At 42.6% G+C, this 23,779-nt stretch overlaps 1 protein-coding gene across 2 annotated transcripts in view; it reads right to left on the reverse strand.

Moving 5' to 3' along the window:
* Positions 1 to 23,779, reverse strand: part of Ide (insulin degrading enzyme) — an 89,294-nt gene that overhangs the window by 43,352 nt on the left and 22,163 nt on the right. For both annotated transcript variants that reach the window (XM_050158744.1, XM_050158734.1), the window contains exons 2-5: positions 18,346 to 18,530; positions 16,382 to 16,589; positions 12,121 to 12,290; positions 2,648 to 2,770 (exon numbers count right to left, since the gene is read on the reverse strand). In XM_050158744.1, coding sequence (XP_050014701.1) covers positions 2,648 to 2,770; positions 12,121 to 12,290; positions 16,382 to 16,589; positions 18,346 to 18,530 — 686 coding nt within the window. The remainder of the gene's footprint in view (positions 1 to 2,647; positions 2,771 to 12,120; positions 12,291 to 16,381; positions 16,590 to 18,345; positions 18,531 to 23,779) is intronic.

Raw genomic sequence — 23,779 nt, forward strand, 5'->3', positions numbered from 1 at the left:
CCCAGGCTTTTTCAGACCCAGGCCAGCTGGCCTTGGTGAGTTCCCGATAGAACATCCCCATTGTCTCAGTGTGTGGGTGCACCCCTCGCGGTCCTGAGTTCCTTGCTCGTGCTCTCTCTCCTTCTGCTCCTGATTTGGACCTTGAGATTTCAGTCCGGTGCTCCAATGTGGGTCGGTATCTATATTTGATCATTACTTATTTGACAAATGTTTGGACAGTTGGTGCTGCTACAGCTAGAACTGCTACAGCTAGAACAGCTACAGCAAAGGCAGAAAACAACTTACACGTGGCTAGTTTTCCTCTCATCCCCATCTATTGAGGCAGTAAAAGATGGTATCTGCCTCACGTCTCTGTAACCCACAACTCTACTGAGCTCATGCAGAAGCAGTTAGGTTGGAAGTGACGTGTACTGACCAGGAAAATGGAACATCTGATCTTTTTAGATCCTCACGCTATCACTTCCGTTAAATCAAAAACAGAGGGCAGAGCTCAAGTTTAATCCAGCTAGTGCCATTAGGTTGTTGGGGGATATTCGATCACACTGTGAACCTCGAGTTTGCATTTGCGTTAATTAAATAAAACTAACCTAGGGTCAGGAGGCTGCATTAGCAACTAGGTGACAGACAGTAATCATAGCACTTCAGAGGGCACCCGGGAGAGACAGACAGACACAGGAAGTAGTAGGGTGGGGTTTGGAGTAGTGCAGCTTTTTCTGGTTTGGCTAAATGGAAGCATGGGTTTTCAGAAACCCCAACAAGGAAGAAAAGTTAGTTAATTGTGATCTAGCCTCTGAGTTAGCGGGTTTTCACCCCAGCCTTTGAATCTTGAGTCTTATTTATAAATAGAACAATAGTTAGTTAAAGTTACCTTTAGAGGCAGCTGCAGAGCCAGTGCCTGTGGGAATAGGATCAGCTCCAGGCCGCAGCCTGAGCATACATTTTTATCTGAGATACAATATAGCTTTTAGATACCCATTTATCAGGACTGGGTTCTACATATCCAGTAATACTGAATATTCTAGGCCTATATGTCTTTAATAGGCAGCATTGTAAAGTTTTTTTAAAAGCTATAATTATTTACATGTGTGCATACACACAGAGGTAAGAAGACAGTCTCTCCAGCCCCCATCTCCATTTCACAAACGCAAAGTCAGATATTTAGAAAAGTTCACTAACTTCCTTAGTTCACAGCCACAGGGGTAAGTAGGCAGTACATTTGGTCTTCAAAGTCAGGCCATTGAAGTCTACAGAGTGTAAGTTCTAACTGCTATACCACATTCACACTTTTTTTTTGGATTTTTCGAGACAGGGTTTCTCCATAGCTTTTTTGGTTCCTATTATTCTTTTAAAAACGGCAGGTGGGTGTGTAGACGAACACAGGATAGACGAAACACGCGCAAAAGGAGGAGACAATACAAGCGGCTCCCACGTGGGTGCACTTTAATGGGGGTGGGGGGGACACACAAGGGTAAAAAGGGCCAGAGAGAGCGAGACCTCGTGGAAGCTCGCTTTTTAATGAGAAGCGCAAGGTTATCTGGGAGAAATGACCGGCACCTGAGCACGCCCGCCTGCGCAGGTATTCGTAATCCAGGAGGAGTCTGGGAGCTGTAGTTTCCAAAGGAACAACAGTTCCTGTCCTGGAACTAGCTCTTGTAGACCAGGCTGGCCTCGAACTCACAGAGATCCGCCTGTCTCTGCCTGGGATTAAAGGCGTGCGCCACCACTGCCCGGTTTACATTCATACATTTTTAGCATTCTTTTTATCCATTTTGTCTTGTATCTAAACCAACCATAATTCTTTTAATTTTGGGCCCGGTTCCCACCTATAATCTCAACGCTTGAGAGCAGGAGGACTATCATCACAAATTCAAAGCTAACCTAGTCTACACAGTGAGACCCTGCCTCAAATAATCCTAAAAATAAACTGCCCTTCAGAAAGACTAGGGCAGCTGAAGGTCCCATTTACCACTAGCAATACAGAACAGCAGCCACAACCGAATCCAGCACTACTTAAAGCAAGGCAAAAACAAAACAACAGTTTAACAGGGAAACAACATATTATCACTAATTTCCACCTTAAAAACAAACCTTTGTTGCTTACAAATACTTCCATCTACCTATTGTCTTCTGCGGTTTCATTAACATGCAGACTTTGTAACTACTGTAAGATCAAATCTTCCTCCATGCAGCCTTCCTTACTGTAGTCAGAAAGCCCACCAGTAACTTGCATGTGCTTCAGGTCTCCACTTCTTGGAAGACTGCAGGCTTAAGTAAATTTCTCATCTGCAGATCATTTTCAAGACTATGAGCAGGGCTGGAGAGATGGCTCAGAGGTTAAGAGCATTTGCCTGCTCTACCAAAGGTCCTGAATTCAATTCCCAGCAACCACATGGTGGCTCACAACCATCTGTAATGGGGTCTGGCGCCCTCTTCTGGCCAGGAGGCATACAGAATATTGTATACATAATAAATAAATAAATAAATAAATAAATAAATAAATAAATAAATAAATATTTAAAAAAAAAAAAAGACTATGAGCAGATAAATACCGATACTTCAAGCCCTGCTAATACTTTGTAAAAAGTCAAAATGGACAAAAGCTAAAACCCACTCTACTAATTGTCTGAACGGTCTGAAGAGTTCTTACCTCGACCTAAGACACAAATAGCCATCAGATTGGACGAATAATACGTAGAATGGAATTTCAGGAGTTCTTGTCTTACATCGATGCCTTCTTGGTTGGGGCGAGTCTCTAGAGTATATTTGTTTCCTAAAAATGGATAAAAAGCATTTCTTAGAAAAGGCAAAATTTGGGAATATTATAGTTTCATTATTACTCAGACTTAAGAAACTATAAGATGAACATAAGAAACTAAGACATACTTTGTTTGAACATAAAGCAAATACACAGGGCAGGGCAATACGATAAAAATAGATTATTAATTTTATTTATATATTTGTTTGTTTGAGGCAAGGTCTCATTCAATTTCAATATGTAGACCAAGCTGGCTTTGAACTCAGAAGTCTGCCAGCCTTTGTCTTGGAGTTCTGGGGTCAAAAACCACACCTGGCTAACTAATAATATTTTCACCTAGGATTTTTCATAAGAGCTACAAATGTTACATGAAAGCTATGCTTTTTAGGCTAGGCATGGTGGCACATGCCTATAATTCTAACAGTTAGAAGGCTGAGGCTGAAGGACGGCAGCTGAGCCAAGGCAGTTTCTTTATTAACCAATGAAAGTAACACATAGACAGATGACCCTCCTCCATCACACAGTGAGTTTGAGGTCAGCCTGGGTTAAACAGTAAGACTGTCTCAAACACAGCAGACGAATAAAAAGCTTGTTAAAATCTTCAGGGGACAGGCACTATGGCCATTTTTAGATAAAATGAGACCCACTGGCTTCCACTCACACTTGCTTTGGTTTTCAATTCCCCGCGCTTCCTATAATTAATTGAACGGACTCACTGGGGAATCTTTTCGGAATTTACCAAGTTACTTGTGGGAAGAAAAGAACAAATTTACTATTTTGAGAAGAAGCATTAAATTTGTGATTTTGAATTCTCATGGGTTCATCCAAATTGGGAAAAATGGGCTGCGGTGTCATTTTCAGCTCTCCTGTGATGCACACGGTGCGCCGGTGTCAGAGCTCCTGTGAGAATTAGGGTGAAACTGCGTCATCACAGTCAGCGACGTCTGCAGTAAAGACCGTGCACATCGGGGCTGCCATACAGTGAAGTGTAAAGGAAGCCTGGCTCATGCATGTATCACACAAAAAGATGCACGCATTCCAAATGGGGAAAAATGAACACTATAGCTAGAAAAGTAGAGAAGGAAGCTGAATAAATGGTCCAATGGCCGCTTCCCGCCCCAAACCCACATGGAGGGGACGATGTGGACACAGTTGAGAGGACAACTAGCGGTCCCTCTCCAGACACACGCTGTTCTCAATTAGTGCTAATTAGGCTGGGCCACTTGTACAAATTGAAATGCTGCTACTTGGCTCGGTCAACATTAAAGCAAGCCCTAGTTCTGGACCAAGGACATCAGGATGCTGACTGTGACCCTTTCACCCTAGGTCTGCTGGGAGAAATCCTGCCTTGGCTGGCATTTGGGACACTCGGGAATTCTTGGGAAAGGCCTCCAAACATCTCAAAGGGGTCGTGTGTCTTATCTGTAACTGGGTGACAGGAAGACATGACTGGTGGTCAAGGGCAGGATCGATCCCTGACTCCTTCACTCCCCACTGTGAGACAGACATCCTAGGAGCTTAAGAAACAGGACAGGAGGCTGGGGTGTAGCTCAGCAATCGGAAATGCTTGTCTAGCATGTGCACGGCACACCTTCAACACCACAAGGGAAAAATGTGATGTGTATGTGTAGAGGGTTTGAAAAGTATAAAATCCATTAAATGCACTGTATATTTTCATTTTAAGTTTTATTTAGTATAAAAAGTATACAAACTTAGTGTTAATATTCTGTAATTTTCACTGTAACAACTATTTGAAATTATATTTAAGACAAAAAGTCTATAAACAAGTACTAGAAATCCAAATTTTAATTTTTCAAGAAAATAAAACTGACTTCCCCCATATTGTTTGAGGCAGCAATGTATTTCTGCTATGGTGAGAAGGACTCAGTATGATGTCTTAGATATCTGTCTTAGACACGATAGGTATCTCAGGGCTGGAGAGATGGATCAGCGGTTAAGAACACTGGCTGCTCTTCCAGCACCCACATGGCAGCTCACAGCTGCCTGTAACTCCAGTCCCAGGGAATCTGACACCCTCTTTGGACCTCTGTGGGCATCAGGCACACATATGGTGCACAGATATGCATTCAAGTAAAATACCTATACACATTAAGATAAATACAAATTAATTTAAAAAGAGAAACTACAAGTGTCTCAAATGACCTGTGTAATAATAAAGATGCTCAAGCAAAGGCCATACTAACAGCACAACCATGACAGCCCTCGGTGCTCTGAAGACCCAGGGTTTAAAACATTATGCTAGTGGTGCTATTAACTACAGTTAGTGGAACAGTGTAGACTTTTAAAAGCCCTTTCTTGACGGCTTGATATGGGATGTCCTTTTGTATATGTGTTGCTTTTATTGGTTGATGAATAAAGCTGTTTGGGCCAATGGCTTAGCAAGTAAAACCAGGCAGAAAATCAGAACAGAGATAGAGAGAGAAGGTAGGCAGAGTCAGAGAGACGCCAAAGGAGAAGGACACGCCAGAACCCTACCAGTAGGCCACAGCCTCATAGAGATAAACAGATTGATAGAAATGGGTTAATTTAAGATGTAAGAGCTAGCTAGAAATACACTAGAGTCATTGACCAGCGCTGTAATTAATATAGTTTCTGTGTGATTATTCGGGTCTGAGCAGTTGGGAAAGGAAAGAACAGTCTCAGTCTCCTTCTACAGGGGTTGGAGAGATGGTTCAGAGGACCTGGGTTCAGTTCCCAGACACACAGGATGGCTTACAACCATAACTCCAGCTTCACAGGGAATCTGACACCCTTTCCTGATCTCCTTGGGCACCAGACACACATGTGGTGTACATACACACATGCATATAAACACATATACACATTAAATAATAAAGTTAAACATTTTTAAATCTTTTCTTCTTGGTATTCTAAAACTCCTGGAAGATACTACAGCTCTTTTATGCACAAGAATTTTCTTAGAAAATTTAAAGGAGCAATTCCACTATAATTATACATTATTAGTATAAGATATGTGTCCTGGAAAAGGACTTCAGGAGAATCTCCTAAGTGTTATCACAAAATACCTCTACAATTGACTGATTCAGATCTTGTTTTTATTAAAATTTCAACTTTTCCACAGCTATATATCCCCAAAAGAAACAAGGAAAGGAAGAGTGGAACTCTACGCTGGATGACTTATTGAGCAGTCCTGGGGCTAAGTTCCATACTCAGTATCATAAAAACAAAGAAATAATAAATAAGAACTTCCTTTTTTTCTTTTTAAATTGGGCAGCGGTGTTGCATGTCTTTAATCCCAGCACTTAGGAGGCAGATGCAGGCAGATCTCCAAATTTGAGGCCAGTCTGATTTACAGAGCAAGTTCCAGAACAGTCAGGACTACAAAGAAACCATGTCTCGAAAAGAAAGAAGGAAGGAAGGAAGAAAGGAAGGAAAGAGAAAGGAAGGGAAGGGAAGGGAAGAAAGAAAAGATAGTTTTTTAAAGAAATAAATGTCCGGGGGCTGGAGAGATGGCTCAGTGGTTAAGAGCACTGACTGCTCTTCCAGAGGTCCTGAGTTCAATTCCCAGTAACCACATGGTGGCTCACAGCCATCTATAATGAGACCTGGCGCCCCCTTCTGGCTTGCAGGCACACATGGAAGGAATGCTGTACACATAATCAATCAATAAATATTTAAGAAAAAAAAAAAGAAATAAATGTCCATTAGCAGCTTAGGTGTGATGGCCCCACTGCTCTCTCCCAGTATAGCTAACCTGTAATTTTACTTTGTTTCTGAAGAAAATGTTTAACTACTTTGGGAAAATAAAAGGAAGGAGAATAGGGGAACAGGAACACAAAGCCCATGGTAAAGCTTAGAGAATAGTAATGATTAAGTCAATTAAAATATACCATGTATTCACAAGGATTGTGATTCTCAAAAAAAAAAAAAATTAGTTATCTCTGGAGGATGGCAGGGAACCAACACATTATTTTGAATATTGGTAACTGAACAGAAAGAATGAAAACACTTATCCTGCTTTCTGAGCAATAATTGCACCACTGGCCCAAACAGGAGAAAAGAGAATTTTTCTACTCACTGTATCTACAAGCTAATGAAGAAAGAAATAATAATAGAATTAAGAAAATCAGAATTAGGGAGGGAAGGCATTGAGGATCAATACTATTTCACAGAGAGGCAAACACCGTATGCCCAATGGAAGAACATCATTATCTATGACAAAACTGTCATGTCAAATAGTCAAGGACAAGAAGTCAACACTAGCCCAGAGCGAGCTCTGCTTGCTTCCGATTGGCCCAGTTGGCAGGATCTGATGCTGTTGTAGTGTGCTTTAGGCTGCAGGTCACTGCAGGCACATCACTGAATATTTACATTGAACTTTGTAAAGAATTCAGATAAAGCACTGAGTGGCCACTGAAGGAAAGATCTAATCCTATGGATCACACCTATTCCACTCGTGTCAGAGCAGTACCCTACCTTTGTTATGATAAAGTTTTGTGTGGTCCAGGCTGGCCTTAGACTCCCTAAGTAGCTGACGGTGACCTTGAACTTCTGATCCTCTGGCCTCCACCTCCCAAATGCAGCAATTACAGGGTACACCATCACACACCTCCCTATGTTTTTATAAATGATTCTCAGAATACTGTTTCCTTGCTACAAGCCTGCATTGATGGGATACTTTATTCTAAGCAGCTTTGCAAAGTGGCTTTGACCCAAATATCTGTGACGGCAGGGACAGGACAGACCTTCAGCTCACAGCAGCCCGAGGGAATGTGGGCGTCTGCCAGCCAGGGCATAAATCTGGTACTGAAAGATCTGCTGGCCACAGATTATAAAAGACACAGTTCCTCACCTCTGTGGATACCAGTGGACTCAAAACTGGTATTTGCAGTCATGAAGATGCTGCCCCTTTAGTTCTGGCAAAATGCAGAAGGGTAAATAAAAATGTCTCTTAGCTGCTGGGATATCCGGATGGACAGAGGTACAAGGACTTATCAGGAACTCTTTCACTGGAGACCCCGCAGCCTGGTCAGGGTGAAAGCCGTTTCTCCTCCATCCATATCTACAGCAAGTAAAGAAGTCCTTTGCAGTTTGGGGACCATAAGGCAAGGATTGTCAGAGGACTGAGTTCCAGGGGAGTCTTGCTCTCTCTGCCATTGTTTTGCTGCCTCGAGGCATGACCTACTATGTGAATAAAACACAGCCTGAACTGGTACATTAGAGGAACACTGGAGAAATGAGACCAACGCCTGCTCCTGGCTCCTCAGAATGTTCCTCAGTGTGGGGCGGTGAGGGCTGTAAATTTCCTTTTCGCATGATTACTTGCTTTGACCTTTCAGAAGAATGTTGTGTTCATTTCAAGTTCCTACTACAGTCAAGTATCTGCATTCTAGTGTCACCTCTGACGTGAGGACTAAAGAGAATCTACACTCCGCCTTAGTCAAGCGAACAGATAATGAGCACACACCTTTAATTCCAGCTTTTGGGAGCAGAGGCAGGAGGATCTCTTCTAATTTCAGGCCAGTCTGGTCTACGGAGACAGTTCCAGGCCAGCCACGGCAATAGAGTGAGATTACGTTTCAAAAGTAAAGGAGTAATGACTAGAAAGGTCTTGTCAGAGAACCTCACCCTAACAGAGGACCAGGAATTCACAGCTCTGCACAATACTACCGGTGTCAAAAGTCTTTATAGATGGCTGCATTATGTAAGCAGAAATCTGATCCTCAAACTGCACTGCAGCTTTCGGCAGTGTGACTGAAGAAGGCCTTCTTTGCTAGAGATGCTGCAATGTATAAACCACATTCTTGGATTATTACAATTTTAGTATATGCGCTGCCGAAGCGAGCACTCTTGAATTATTACAAAAGAGCACGATGATTAAACTGTTCATTGACTGAAACCCAAAAACCCCAGTGGTTTGGATTTGTAGCACAAATCAGCTACCGTTAACTGAATTGTTGCTAGAATTACAAACCACAGAGTAGAACCGGCATGGCCACGATGAGGAGTCAGAGTGGAATCCCATGCCTGGGACTGAGAGTCTCTACTTTGTATATAACTGGAATTGAAGCTCTTTTTTTTTTTTTTTTTTTTTTTTTGGTTTTTCGAGTCAGGGTTTCTCTGTGGTTTTGGAGCCTGTCCTGGAACTAGCTCTTGTAGACCAGGCTGGTCTCGAACTCCCAGAGATCTGCCTGCCTCTGCCTCCTGAGTGCTGGGATTAAAGGCGTGCGCCACCACCGCCCGGCCTGAAGCTCTTTTTCTCTCACTGGCTTTATCCTAAATCAAAGAGCTGCTATAAAAATCCCACCTATCTGCATAGTTAATTAAAAACAAAATTGATTATACTTGGTCCAAGTACAGCAAAATAACAGCTGGTTTTATTTATGTATTTTATTGAGTATATATACTGAGTGTGTGTGCATGTGGTCAAAGAACAATTTGCAGGAGTTATCTCTCTCTCTCTCTCTCTCTCTCTCTCTCTCTCTCTCTCTCTCTCTCTCTCTCTTTTGTAAAGCTACCTCTCTTCTTCTACCACGTGGTCCCAGGGACCAAACTCAGGTCAGGCTTAGCAAAAAGTGCCTTGACAGGCTAAACCATCTTGATAGCCTAACATCTGGTTTGAGAATGGGATACACCAGAACTCCAGTTCAAACTATATTCAGAATAAAAGCTTTGGAACTAGTTCTACATTTCTTGGCAAATCTAATCAGATTTAGGGGCTGAAGAAATATCTCAGTAATTAAGAATGCATACAGCTCTTACACAGAACCCAAGTTCTGTTTCCAACACCCATATCAGGTGACTCACAACTGCCTATAATTCCAGTTCTAGAGACCTGACACCCTCTTCTGGCTTCCACAACCACTCACACACATGGCCTACACAGAACACACTGCTATATATATATATATATATATACACACATAAATGATGACCAAAATGATCAATCTACACAAATGCTATACTTAAAATCAATTATTCCACAGAGCATGGTGGCACACACCTTTAGTCCCACCACTTGGGAGGCAGAGGCAAGTGGCTCTCTGTGAGTTCAAGGCCAGCCTGGTCTACAGAGCAAGTTCTAGGACAGCCAGGACTATATAGAGAAACTCTGTGTCAAAATACAAAATTGAAAAAATTAAGAATTTTTTTTTAAAAAGTTAATGATTCCTTTAAAAGTATTAATTTCTTTGTATTCTATTCTCTGTGCTAATAATCCAGTAATACCACCAATAAATATATCTATAAACCCTTTCAAAAATGAATCAGATTCAAAACCTGTCATTTCATATGAACACAAGAGTTAGGATCAAAACGGAGAAAGACCTAACAAAGGACTTCTAGAAAACAACACAGAGAGGCCAGGTGGTGGTGGCGCACACCTTTAATCCCAGCACTCTGGAGGCAGAGGCAGGCAGATCTCTGGGAGTTCGAGACCAGCCTGGTCTATAGAGCTAGTTCCAGGACAGGCTCCAAAGCCACAGAGAAACCCTGTCTCGAAAAACAAAAACAAAAACAAAAAAAGAGAACTTTCTTGCTATTGGCCATGCCAATGACTTTTTTGATACCATATCATAAATTCAAGCTACATAAATGGAACTACATCACTCTAATTAACATTTACATAGAAGAGCAAAAAGAAACTAGCAAAACGAAAAGGCAACACACGGACTGGAAAAACCTGCATATAGCAGATACGATAATGAGTTAGCAAAACTTTACAAAGAACTCTCACAACTCCGTGACAGGAAAACAAACAGCTGGATCAAATCACGGGCAAAGGAGGCCAGATGTAGAGGCGCACGCCTGTAGCTACGGCACTCAGAAGGCCCAGCCTGGACTGCACAGTGAGTTGGAGGCCAGTGTGAGCTACATGAGCAACACACACAACTGTAATCACAGCCCTCGGGGGCTGAGGAATAAAATTATGGCTTCAAGGCATGGACTACACAGGAGACCCTGTCTCAAAATACCAAATAAAAATAAGACAATAAATAAATAAAACACTGTATGTAAAGAAAGTACTTGTTAAAACAGAATTCGATAAAAACCAGCAAGGTGTGAAAGAAATAATGACCTGGGAAGTCCTGGGTTTGCCTTGCCTCCCCCGTTGCTCCTGTTAGTGTTGATAATACCCTGTACATTCTAAGAAGTAAAAAAATAACTTGCCAGCCAGCTAACAAAGTAAGCATGGCCCCATCTATAATCTTGGAACTTGTTACATAAAATGACCTAACAATTCAGCATACACACAATTAAGAAAGTGTCACCCACAGCAGAAACACAGCCCCACCCAGAAGTCCTCCCACTTGTTTCTGGTCCACCTGTGTGTCAAGTGGAGCCACTCACTCTTGCCCTTCCTCTTTTATTATTTCCTTCCCAGTTGACTACACCCAGTTGCTCTTTGTATCTATGGGGTTACAACCGGATAAACAGATCACTCAAGAATAACCACAACCAATTTTCTCTTTTCATGTTCCAAGGCTGCTTGTGAAAATAGTCAACTGCTCCCACTTTAATTTCCATTGTCCGGGGAAAAAAGAACCCGCAATCCAATACCAAACCCAAGAATGGAAGGACTAAGGCTTCCACTTTATCAAAATCTAAAGAACTGACACCAAAGGTACATATAGAGAAAAGGGGAAAGTCACGTGGATACCAACCAGGGTTCAGATTTAAGGAGAAATAATGTGGTAATCAGGCCTGTAATTTCAGCCCTGGGAGATCAAGAGTTCAAGATCACCCATCCTCCTCCACATAGTGTGATAAAACCAGCCTGAGATACAAAAGACCCTGTCTAAAAGAGAGAGAGAGAAAGAAAGAAGGAAAGAACAGAGGGAGGAGGGAGATTTCTATAAGAATACAATTAGGAAGCCACTATGCCTGCCTTCCTAACTAACTTCTACAAACACCTAATTCTGTAGTTATGGCAATTTTTCTGGATGCTATTGTATGTCTAGGAAATAGTACTAAAACTTAAAGAAATTAATTAAGAAAATAAACATAAATTTATAAGCATACTAATTAAAATATTATCATTGTTTTATATTTTATAACAACTAAGGCATTTTTAAAAGCACAGTAACCTTGCTGGGTAATAGCTTGTAATTCTAGCAGTAGGGAAGCTGAAGCAGATGGATTTCAAGTTTGAGGCTAGCTTGGGTTGCAGGGTTTCAAAAACACAAAAACAAAGACAAGGGTGAAGCTTAGTTTGGAATGCTTGCCTAGCATTCTCAAAGCCCTGGATAGCTGCTCCACTCCTGAAATATGTGGACTCCGACTTGAATGAGATTCAAAATGAAATGAGAAATTATGACAGCACTATGCAGGGAACCCGTGAGAGTCACTGCGATCCAAGAGCACAGAAGTTGATGTTGACAAACCTGTCCCGAATTTGCTGAAGGGGTGTTTGGGATTTCCAGTAGCTTTTTCCAACTGGAAGAGTCTCCAGGCGTCGTTCATCACGTTCTTCTCATGTTCTGAGTCGACTGCATTGACCTCTCTGTCTTTACAGCTTGCATCAAACAAGGGACACAGGAAAAACTGGGCAAACCTAAGAATATAAGACAGAATTACCAACTTGAGAACTATGATTTTAAAAGAACAGCTTTTAAAATATTTTTAAAACTGTTAGATGGTTAATATAAATACACACGACCAGAAGAAACTGCGGTTGATTGAGGACACAGCTGAGTAACAGAAATGCTTGCTTAGAATGCACAAGATCCGGAGGAAAAAAAAAATAGGGCCAGGCTTGGTGGTGCACACTTTTAACCCCAGCACGCAGGAGGCAGAGGCAGGGAGATCTCTGAGTTCAAGGACAACCTGGTCTACACAGTGAGTTCCAGTACAGCCAGGGACATAGTGAGACCTTGTCTCATTTCTAGAAGAAAGAGAGAGAGAGAAGAAAAATACCACTGCTTTAAGAAAAAGGAATATATGAACATGGCAGACAATGAGGGCTGCTGAGAAGCCAAGGACAATGGCAAGTACTGGCACTATTGCATGTACTGGCTTTGTGGGAGGTAGCCTGTTTGGATGCTCACCTTCCTAGACCTGGATGGAGGGGGGAGGACCTTGGACTTCCCACAGGGCAGGGAACCCTGACTGCTCTTCGGACTGGAGAGGGAGGGGGGGGGGAGGGGGGGGGGAGAGGGGGGGGGAGGGAAAAGGGAGGCGGGAGGAGGCGGAAATTTTTAATAAAATTTTTAATAAAAGAAAAAGGAATATGGGGGCTGGAGAGATGGCTCCGAGGTTAAGAGCATTGCCTGCTCTTCCAAAGGTCCTGAGTTCAATTCCCAGCAACCATATGGTGGCTCACAACCATCTGTAATGAGGTCTGGTGCCCTCTTCTGGCCTGCAGGCATACACACAGACAGAATATTGTATATATAATAAATAAATAAATAAATAAATAAATAAATAAATAAATAAATGAAAAAGGAATATAAAAGAAGTTCTAAATAATAAAAAAAAATTAATATTAGACATATGTAAATTTAGAGTTGTTGATCTTTCCAGAAATGCTAAAATGAGTAAAAATATAAGTATAACTTAAGATTTGCAGTCTGACATCTCTATGAAGTTTAAGTTTCTTCAAAAGAAGGGGAAAGCAGTTGATAACTGTCACATCTTCAATGTGCAGCCAATGGACCATCTCAGCAAACAAACGTACTTGCCATGTAAGCCTGACAATCTAAGTTTGATCTCAGGAGTTGATGTGAGAGTGATTTCTTTCCAATCTGTTGCTTTCATTGGTTAATTAATAAAGAAATTGCCTTGGCCCATTTGATAGGCCAACCCTTAGGTGGGTGGAGTAAACAGAACAGAATGCTGGGAGAAAGAAGCTGAGTCAGGGAGTCTCCATGATTCTCCCACCCAACACAGCCGCAGGTTAAGATCTTCCCTGGTAAGCCACCTCGTGGGCTACACAGAATATTAGAAATGGATTAATCAAATATGTAAGAGCTAGCCAATAAGAGGCTGGAACTAATGGGCCAGGCAGTGTTTAAAAGAATACAGTTCCCGTGTAATTATTTCAGGGCATAAGCTAGCTGGTGGCCAGGAGCTGGGCAGCAGGATCATGGCCCGCAGCTCCACACTACAAGGAGTCCATAGTAGAAAGAGAAAACCAAATCCCCTCTGATCTCTGCATATGCACCAAGGCATGTGCACACACTCTACCCCCTACACACACACACACACACGTCACACTTATCACATACTTGTATATACATGCACACTCATACATACATTACAGTCACAAACACACATCACATGCACACACATCATACAAGTTATCATATGCATGTACATACATGCACATACACACTCACATAAACTCATACGAACATTACACAGTCACAATCACATCACACACATACACACATCTCACATGCACACATACTAAAAATTTTTTAAATGTTTTAAAAATCTTAAATGTACAGCCCGCAGTGTGCAATCACATTAAAACTCAGGCACCTCAGGACAAACAAATTAAGTAACTGAATTTTAAAAGGAGTGATTCAAGTTTTAGAAAAACTTTAACTAGTAGAAAAACAACAGTGCAATGAAAAACCTCAAGTATGTCACAACAGTCTAAGTCATGATTACGAGCTTTTATAAAAGAGTAAATAGTCTATGAATTTTTAATAACCATCAATTTAACAAATAACATGGTATGTAACTCTAACATAAGCAACCCATATACCTTTCTTGAGTCCATAGGACTACTCTTCCAGAAGTCCTGAATTAAATTCCCAGAACCCAGAGGGTGGCTCACAACCATCTATAACTGCAGTCTCATGAGATCTGATGCCCTCTTCTGGTGTACACCCAGAAAAAAACACTCATAAACAAAAAATAAACAAATAAATAAATCTAAAAATAATGTATTTACTTTACAAAAATAAAGAAAAGAAAGGAAGGAGGGAGGGAGGGAGGGAAGGAGGGAGGGAGGGAGGGAGGGAGGGAGGGAGGGAGGGAGGGAGGGAAGAAAGAATAGGAGAAAAAAAGGAAAAAGGAAAAAAAGAATAAATTGGGGCCATCAAGATGGGAATGGCATGACAAGCAAAGGTATCTGTCACCAAGCCTGATGACCTACGTTCAATTCCCGTGGTCCATATAGTAGGACATAAGGGACTCTCACAAGCTGTCTTCTGACTTCTACATACATCCCATGACATGTGCGTTACCCCCACATGCACACAAAGTAAAATAAAAGTAATTTTTTTTTTTTCTGAGACAGGGTTTCTCTGTGTCGCCCTGGCTGTCCTGAAACTCACTATGTAGACCAGGCTGGCCTCAAACTCAGAGATCCACCTGCCTCTGCCTCCCAAGTGCTGGGATTAAGGTGTGCACCACTACATGTGGGTAATTTAAAATTTAAATAAAAGAAATTACACTGTCCTAATGGAACCTGTTCCATAAATACTCGCAAGACATCCTCAGGGTTGAAACAGGGGGTTGGAAGAGTCTGTATCTGAGCTGGTAAAAGTGCAAGACTGAAGACTTGAATTTGTATCCAGACAGTACGAGTCTGTAATCCCAGCACTCCCAGGGGAGCCGGCAGGCAGATGTCGAGCCTGGTACTGTCTGTGGTAGAGACTCTACTTCAAGGGCAAGGCAAGGACTGACGTGTAAAGTTGTCATTTAACCTCCACACGGACTCTGTGGCATCTACATGCACACACTCACGCACGGGATTTTGCTTTGTCTTTAATTCTATATCCACTAAGTATCACTGAGAAGTGTGAAACTAGGGAAAGAGAAGATCTAACATGTGATACTCTGGAGCATGAAGTGGGTCTTAAAGAGATCTGCGACACTGGCACAAATTATTCTTTCATTCTTAAATTTTTTTTTAATGTTTCTGAGTGTTTTGCTGCATGTATGTATATGGACCATGTATGTGTGTGTCTGGAGCCAGAGGGGGGCATCAGAATCCCTGGAATTGGAGCTACAGACAGCTATGAGTCACCACGTGCATGGTGGGACAAGCCCAGATTCTCTCTGGAAGTGCAACAAGAGTTCTTATCGCTGAGTCATGCCTCCAGGCCGTCACAGGTTATTCTTTAACGACTTAAAGATGAGACTCCAGTTACAATGAGAAGGGCTCGTAAGAATTTTATAAGTCAATATAACATTTTATGGTCCTAAAGGCCAATTTACAGTCGTATAATTATTTTCTATCTACCATGATGTAAATATGTGACATTTCTCATTAATTTTCTGCTTTTTAACACAGTTTTTTGTTTTCTAAAGACGGGATCTCACTACATAGCCGTGGCTGTCCTGGAACACACAGCTCAGCCTCCACAATAGGATTAGGGGCATTTGCCACCAAACCTGGCCACAAATGCTTCTTAAAACAAAAAATACTTTCTTTAATTATCTTGGGCGGGGAGGAGAAGAGGAAAGTATGTGGAGGTTGGAGGAGGAGGACTATGTCCCTTCCATCATGTGGATCCTAGATCAAACTCAGGTCAACAAACCTGGTGGCCCCACTGACCAGCTCACCAGTCCTACGATATCTTTGCTAAACTGTAAAATGGTGATATCATCTTTGCAAAAACCGTAATTACTATTTTTATTAACTTGAGGAACCGAACACAATTCAATCTTTTGCAGGGCACTCAGCGTTACCTGTCCAAGGCTCCTTCTAAGTGTTCGTGGGAAACATCGAAATAGTAGTTGGTGTGCTCCCCACTTGTAAAGGCGTTTGAACTTCCAGCGTGCTCACTGAGAAACTGGCTGTATTCATTTTCTTTAGGATATTTCTTCGTTCCCAAAAACAACATATGTTCACAAAAGTGACTTAAGCCAGCAATATTTGGAGGGTCTGACAATGAACCTGGAAGAGACAACACACGTAATTATTAAAATGCACATGCAATTAATCACTTTTTAATGGGTTATAAGTGGTCTGACATTCTCAACATAACACATACCAAGAGAGGCAAGTGAGGTTGCTCTAAAAATGGCATTACTTAGAAAGTAAACAAGAATACCCAGGCTCTATCTAGCTCCTGCCTGGCCATCACTTACGGGGCAGCACTGGGCCAACTGAGTGGTGTCCCTGGGAAGCCTCATTTGAGGAGCAGTAGCCCCACAACTACAAAACACTCTTATTTCTAATTTTCCTTATACTGCTATTCTGAAAGAAAGTCTCTCTATGTGTCTCACTGGTTTCAAACTTGCAGTAATCCTCCAAACTCCAACTCCCAATTGGAAGTGCCACTACACTCAACATAGCTGTGAAATTTTAAGCAGAATGCTTCTCTTGCTTCAATTATGTCTTTTATGTATTCCTATCTTAGTCCCTTGAATACAAATTAGATATTAGTAGCCTGGTCTCCATAGTGAGATCCAGGACAGCCAGGGCTGCATAATAGAGACCCTGTCTTGGAAAAAAAAAAAGAAAGGAAAGAAACAAAATTAGATATTTGCAAAGCACTACATTAAGGTAAGCAGTAGTTATTTGTCCACTATTACCTTATTCCCCCATTATAGGGGCTGGAGAGATGGCTCAGAGGTTAAGAGCACTGGCTGCTCTTCCAAAGGTCCTGAGTTCAATTCCCAGCAACCACATGGTGGCTCACAGCCATCTGTACTGAGATCTGGCGCCCTCCTCTGGCGTGCGGGCATACATCGAGGCAGAATGTTGTATACATAATAAATAAATAAATCTTTAAAAAAATTACCTTATTCCCCCATTATAAAATGTCAGTGAACTGGGCAGGGATGGCGCACGCCTTTATTCCCAGCACTCGGGAGTCAGGCAGATCTCTGTGAGTTCGAGGCCAGCCTGGTCTACAGAGCGAGTTCCAGGACAGGCTCCAAAGCTACAGAGAGAAACCCTGTCTCAAAAAAAACAAACAAAAAATGTCACATTAAGCTTTTATTAAAAAAAAAAAAAAACACCTATTAAAAAGAAGTAGTTTCCCATTAAGCATATGTGTGTAGGAGATAAGAGGACTAAAAAGTAACATTACATATAGAAAAAATGTATACACAAGAATCCATCAAATACAGCCGGGCGATGGTGGCGCACACCTTTAATCCTAGCACTCGGGAGGCAGAGGCAGGCAGATCTCTGGGAGTTCGAGACCAGCCTGGACTACAAGAGCTAGTTCCAGGACAGACTCCAAAACCACAGAGAAACCCTGCCTCGAAAAACGAATCCATCAAATAACAAGTTCAATATACCAGAGAAAAAAGAACTGGCTTAAAGGAGGGAATGAATTTCTTTGCTGCTATATCACCTAAGTTGGAAACATAACAAGACTCTACTAATAACGTGTTCCAGGCCAACCTGAGCTAACAGTGAGACCTTGTCTCAAAACACCACAAACAGGCATAGTGGCTCATGTCTATAACTCCAGCACTTGAGAGGCAGGAGGATCATATCAAATTAAGAGGCCAACATGGGCAACACAGTGAATTTTAGGTTGCCTAGGCTACAGAGTGAGATCCTATCTCAAAAACAAAACCATTTAATAATAAAAATAATAACAGAAATCATAAACATGACAGCTATCGGGTCCTGCCGCTCACGGCACCCTCTCTCGAATCTGTTGCCGCTGCATCACCCACAGGCTGCACTATACCTATGTGCACATCGAGGGCCGCTGACGACTTGTCCGTGGTGGGATCGCTGATGAGAAGCACTTTGATACCATTGGCCAGCTCCAGTCCACGGTATTCTCGCTTGTCTTCAGGAGACTTGACAATTTGGTCTTCTATTCTCTGGATAGCTGGATTATTCATTTTGCTGTAAGTCTTTTTTTGGAAACTGGAAAGAAAAGGATATTTGTTGTATAGTGACTGCTCCGGAGAAAAAAAAGAAAGACCATTGGGCAAATTCATATAACACCATCCATCCCAAACAACAGAAAACCAACCGAGACACCAGGCTGCAGCTCCTGTTGGTGCAGCTTCTGCTGCTGAGGGCTAAACTGATTCACACACACGGCTAAGCTTGTTTTCCCACTGAGCCCCTGCAGGAAATGTCGTATTGGCTGCTTACAGGGTGTAGCTATCCTCCTCCCCACCTCACCCCTCACGCCCAGCACTACAGTGTTGCTCTATGGAGCCGCTTTTGTATCTAGATAAGCACTTTGATGGGGACTTGACAGCATGGCTGGACCATGAGCTGGTCAGTGCTCCTACAACTGGGTTTTAATCACCAAGAACTACGGTCATACACATCGCAAAGGTATCTGATGGAGAGTAAGGTGAGAGATTGTGTAAGGATCTGTACTGAATCAGCCAAATTGTTCAGCCTGATGGATTGCAAGATTGGGCTGAACAGGATCGTCTGAGTCTCACATATGTGTGCTCGGAGCATACGGAACAGCCTCCGTGAAGAACAATGCTGTGAAATATTTGAAAACAAGACAAACAAGCTGCCTCAACAAAAGCCACAAAAGCCAGGGCATGAAACAAATGAAAAGTCAGGCAGACCCCAAGAGATTTTCATAGTCTGCTGAAGTGCTGATTTTCGTAGTCTGCTGAAGTGCTGACTGCCACGGCAAGAACAGTCCAGACACCTTATTTTTCAAGGGCTTCCTTAGGCTGGGGCTATAGCGCGATGGCAGAGCGCTGGCCTAGCACGAGAGGCCCTAGGTTCAATCTCCAAACACCAAACAAGCATAGCGCTTCCTCTGGCAGGTCTTCCCTTTCTTCTCCTGCAAGGCCAGAGACAGTGAGAGCAAAAGAACCACCAGCAAAGGAAATCCCAGAGGGTATTTATTGGGATTGGTACAACGAAAGGATTCCAGAGTCTGGGGTAGGTTTTGTTTTGTTTTTCAGAGTACAATAAATGGTACTTTTGTCTAACTAGGAACTACTTAACAGACAAAACATTAAACCTCAAATACTAGCCAGTTCATACAGGAATCAGGAAAAGCGGAAGATACATCTGTAAGTATGAAAAGGAACTGAACCTACACTGGTACCCTGGTGTCTTAGAAGACGAGGGTAGATCTCTCAAGACTGATGATGCAGTTCAGAGGTACAACGCTGGCCTAGTATGCATAAGGCTAAGCCAGACAATAAAAAACAAATAAATGACCAATACAGACCTAAAGGTAAACCACGGGCATGGAATTATTTGGATGGAATACTGTGCTAACCTCAAGAGATGACTAAGTGGCACTTGCTACATATGCATGAGGACACAAGTTCAGAGGCTTAGAACCCACGTAAATGTCAGGAAGGTGAGGTGGCTCACCTGCAATTCCAGCCTCTGAAGGTGGAGACTGGAGATCCCCAGATCAAACTGGTTAGCCAGACTAGTCACATGGCAGACTCTGGGTTTGATGAAGAGATTATTTGTCCATTTGGGAGATTCCATAAGGAAGATTCTTGACATCAAACTCAGGCTTCTATACACCCCCCCCACACACACGTGCCCACACATATGCAAAGCTTGCATAAACACATGCACACTACACATACATGTGAAAATGAGGAAGGAACCTCAAAGCATTAGGAGAAAGGTCTAGTCTGATTTTTAGCAGAATGCCTTCCTTTCTGAAATTATATATAATTATGTATGTAATTATGCATACATATGTATGTAATAATGCAGGCCGGCAAACATCTTTCAGAATGAATGACTGGAGTCCGAGGCATGGCTGAAAGCATTTGGACATTGAAGCTCTACCTGCCTCAGATCCCTAGCGTAGCTGAGAAGAGACAAACACATTAAAACCAATGCAACTACTCATAGACATTTGTTCACAGAATCAAGACTAGCCAAAAACCTCCCAACTAGCAATGCTACATAATCAAATACCATGGCTTCCTGAGGAAGGAAAAGGGAAAAAGGAAACATGGGCAACATTTTCAAAAGGGCTTGTTTCCAGACAGTGTATCAGCACCCTCTCTACAGAGACTGGATCCTTACCTTCTGGAGAACTGGGGAAATGACTGGGAACGCCTCCTCTGAGGATGGAGTCATCAACAGCTTGCCTGTCTGTGGACTTATATTTATACCCAGGAGATCACGTGTCTCTCTAGCTCGGCTTCCTCATTAGCATAAGCCTCGTCTTCAATAAGCAAGCATCCCGTGTTTTAGATGAGGAGCAAATGCTAACTCACATGCTCTCCCAGACATTTATTTGGTATTTTTAACTTGTCAAAGTCAAAATTGTAGGAGCAATTAAATTGCTGTCAGCTTTAGGGATATTACCATATGCTGGAAACTTCCTAAGATACAGAACTGCCATCACCCTGCATTCTGATAAACTGAGGCATGTTTAGAATTCACTTGTGTTTTCTTCAGAATTTAAAACAGCTATACTCACAAAAGCCAACCGTCCTACTTAGGCCTTTGTAACTGGAGAACTGGCAGTGCTGCCCCTCCCGGGAGCTTGGTGAGATGATGTAAAACATCAGAGTCCACCACAGACCCACTCAGCCATAGTCTGCATTTTAATAACATGCCCGGAAGTGGAAGCTCGGGGAGAGTGAATCATTACCCAAAATCATTTCACAAAAACATCACAACTCACACCCTGCTGGGGTGGGCTGAGGCCTACCCCACCACACCCCACATCCAAACATTTCAGGAGGCCCGTGGAGGCCCAGGTCCGGGCACCACATGGATGTATATCCATCCACTACAAAGACAAGGACACCAGAGCCCTTGCTCTGCAAGACACAGACGAGCACCAGGCAGACAGGAAAGTAATTTATCTTTTAAGTTGGTGACAGGCTTGCCTGGTGGCACAATGTAGTAAGGAAAGAGCAGTACCTGGCCCAGTTTAGGAGAAGAGAGACAGGGACGGTCAGAGTAGAAGGGAAGAAGGAAGAAGCCAGGCCTCTTAACAGAACTAAAGCAGGCAACCCCAGCAGAAGCCCCAGAAGCCTGGTGTGACTAGAACCTCCGCCTGAAAGTCACCCACTCGGGATGGAGCTTGGTGGCTGACTAGGAGCCCAGCACGTGCCAGGCTCTGGTTCCATCCCCAGCACTGCAAAAACCAAACCAAACACAAACAAAATTATGGCCGGGCGGTGGTGGCACACATTTAACCCAGCACTTGAGAGGCAGAGACAGGCGGATCTCTGTGAGTTCAAGGCCAGCCTAGTCTACAAAGTGAGTTCCAGGACAGCCAGGGCTCGAGAAAAAAAAAAAAATTAAGTAAAACATGTGAAGGCCTGGATTTCATATTTTCCAAAACAAATCTGCATAACAGAAAGTCATTTCTAAATCCCTATACTAAGTTTTTAAGAATTTAATTTTTTAATTTTAGGGATTTTAATATTTTATAACATTTTTATTTATTTTTGTGTGTGGAAGTCAGAACAGCTTGAGGGAATCGGCTCAGGTCCTTGTGATCGGTGGTGAAGTCCCCTTACCGGCTGGGTCATCTTGTTGGCCTCCGGGAGTATGTGGTTTGGGGAGTGGATCAGTGTGTTCCACAGAAGGAAGACTGATTTATAACGCTAGAAACCAACAGATTTATGACTTATGAAGCTTCTAATATCCCTTAAGTCGAATGTGAACTTAGTGCTTCTAAAATCTTACTATGTAAATAGCCTTCTATTCAGATGACCTTTTACAGTCTTTCTCATGTTTCGCTCAGGGTTCCACAGTCTGCTTAATAATAGATTGGGAAAGTTTACTTTGCTTCTGGCTTTCTTCCCACCCTGGTTGCGCTCCACAAGATCTGCCAGTTTAGAAATAATGACCTGCAAACCTGAACAGGTAAGTGATCGTGCTAATAGCTAGGTTTATAAATCCAAACCTCCTCTGTGGAACCCACCCATCCACTCCCAATAAGTGGAAACTGGATCTTCCAAGGCTCCTGCATGTGGAGGAAGGGCACAGAGGTAAGCACTCAGACAGAAACACAGACAAAACACCGTGCTCCCACTGGAAGCAGGGCAGAGAGAGAGAGAGAGAGAGAGAGAGAGAGAGAGAGAGAGATATCCTGGTGCTATGGGGAAGCCTACAGTGCCTCAGCATGATAAGTTATGAGCACTTGATCTAAAGACCAGCAGCATGTCTGAGGGCACCATCTATCCACGGCTCTCCTACCTTAGGGGCAGGTATCTTCGGTTCATAAAGAACCTAACTCAAGAACATGAGGACAGACTGAAATCTGTGGGTAGGTCTCATCTTCCACAGTTGGAGCTATGCCCTCGTTCCACACAGAAGCCTAACTGTTCTTACTCTATGCCCTGGCCTCTGAAAAAAAAAAAAGAGTTCATGACCAACAACTAAAACTTTAAAAGAAGTGCAGTGGATACAATTTAAACGACCCCTACAGCAATAGCACTTTATTTTTTTTATGCTTTAATTTTTTTGGTTTTTCGAGACAGGATTTCTCATTTCTCAGTAGCTATGGAGCCAGTCCTAGAACTCATTCTGTAGTCCAGGCTGGCCTCGACCTCACAGAGATCCACCTGCCTCTACCTCCTGAGGGCTCGGATTAAAGGTGTGCGCCACCACCACCCAGCACTTTAAAGATCAGTTCTTCACCAAATGTGAATGAAGTTCAAGTGCCTGCTTATCAAGAGCTGTAACTCCCAAGGTGAGACGTTTAACAGGGAACACCTTCCAGAGACTGTAACTCAAGCAGATGAACCAAACTTCAGCTACAGCTCTGAGCACAGGGTTTTTAAGGGGTGTAGTTACAGGTGAGGGTGAGCATCCACATCACAAGACCCCCTGCACAGCTCATATCACAAGTACCCTCTGCACGGCTCACATCACAAGTACCCTCTGCACAGTCTTTGGGTTATTACAAAATGTGAGTGTGAGGTAGCATTGTACAAACGTAATCCTAACAATCACTCCCACTTTTGTTAAAGTCATTGTTTTGTAAATTGCTCATTAATCTTCTCATTCTCCTTACACAGTGGTTCTATATAGCTGCTGGGATGGTCACCATCCTCAACCCCGAGGAGAAACAAAACCTGGTTGGTGATTAGGCAACTTGTCCAACTACAGTAGTCAGTCAGGTTGTGGTAAAGCAGGAACCACAGAGAAAGAGGAAGCGTGGGAAGGGGAGGTGGCAGGTGGTACCTAGA

This window comes from Alexandromys fortis, unplaced genomic scaffold (assembly GCF_014885135.2).
Source record: "Alexandromys fortis isolate MF-2015 unplaced genomic scaffold, M_Fortis_MF-2015_v1.1 scaffold_10, whole genome shotgun sequence".
Taxonomy (NCBI): domain Eukaryota; kingdom Metazoa; phylum Chordata; class Mammalia; order Rodentia; family Cricetidae; genus Alexandromys; species Alexandromys fortis.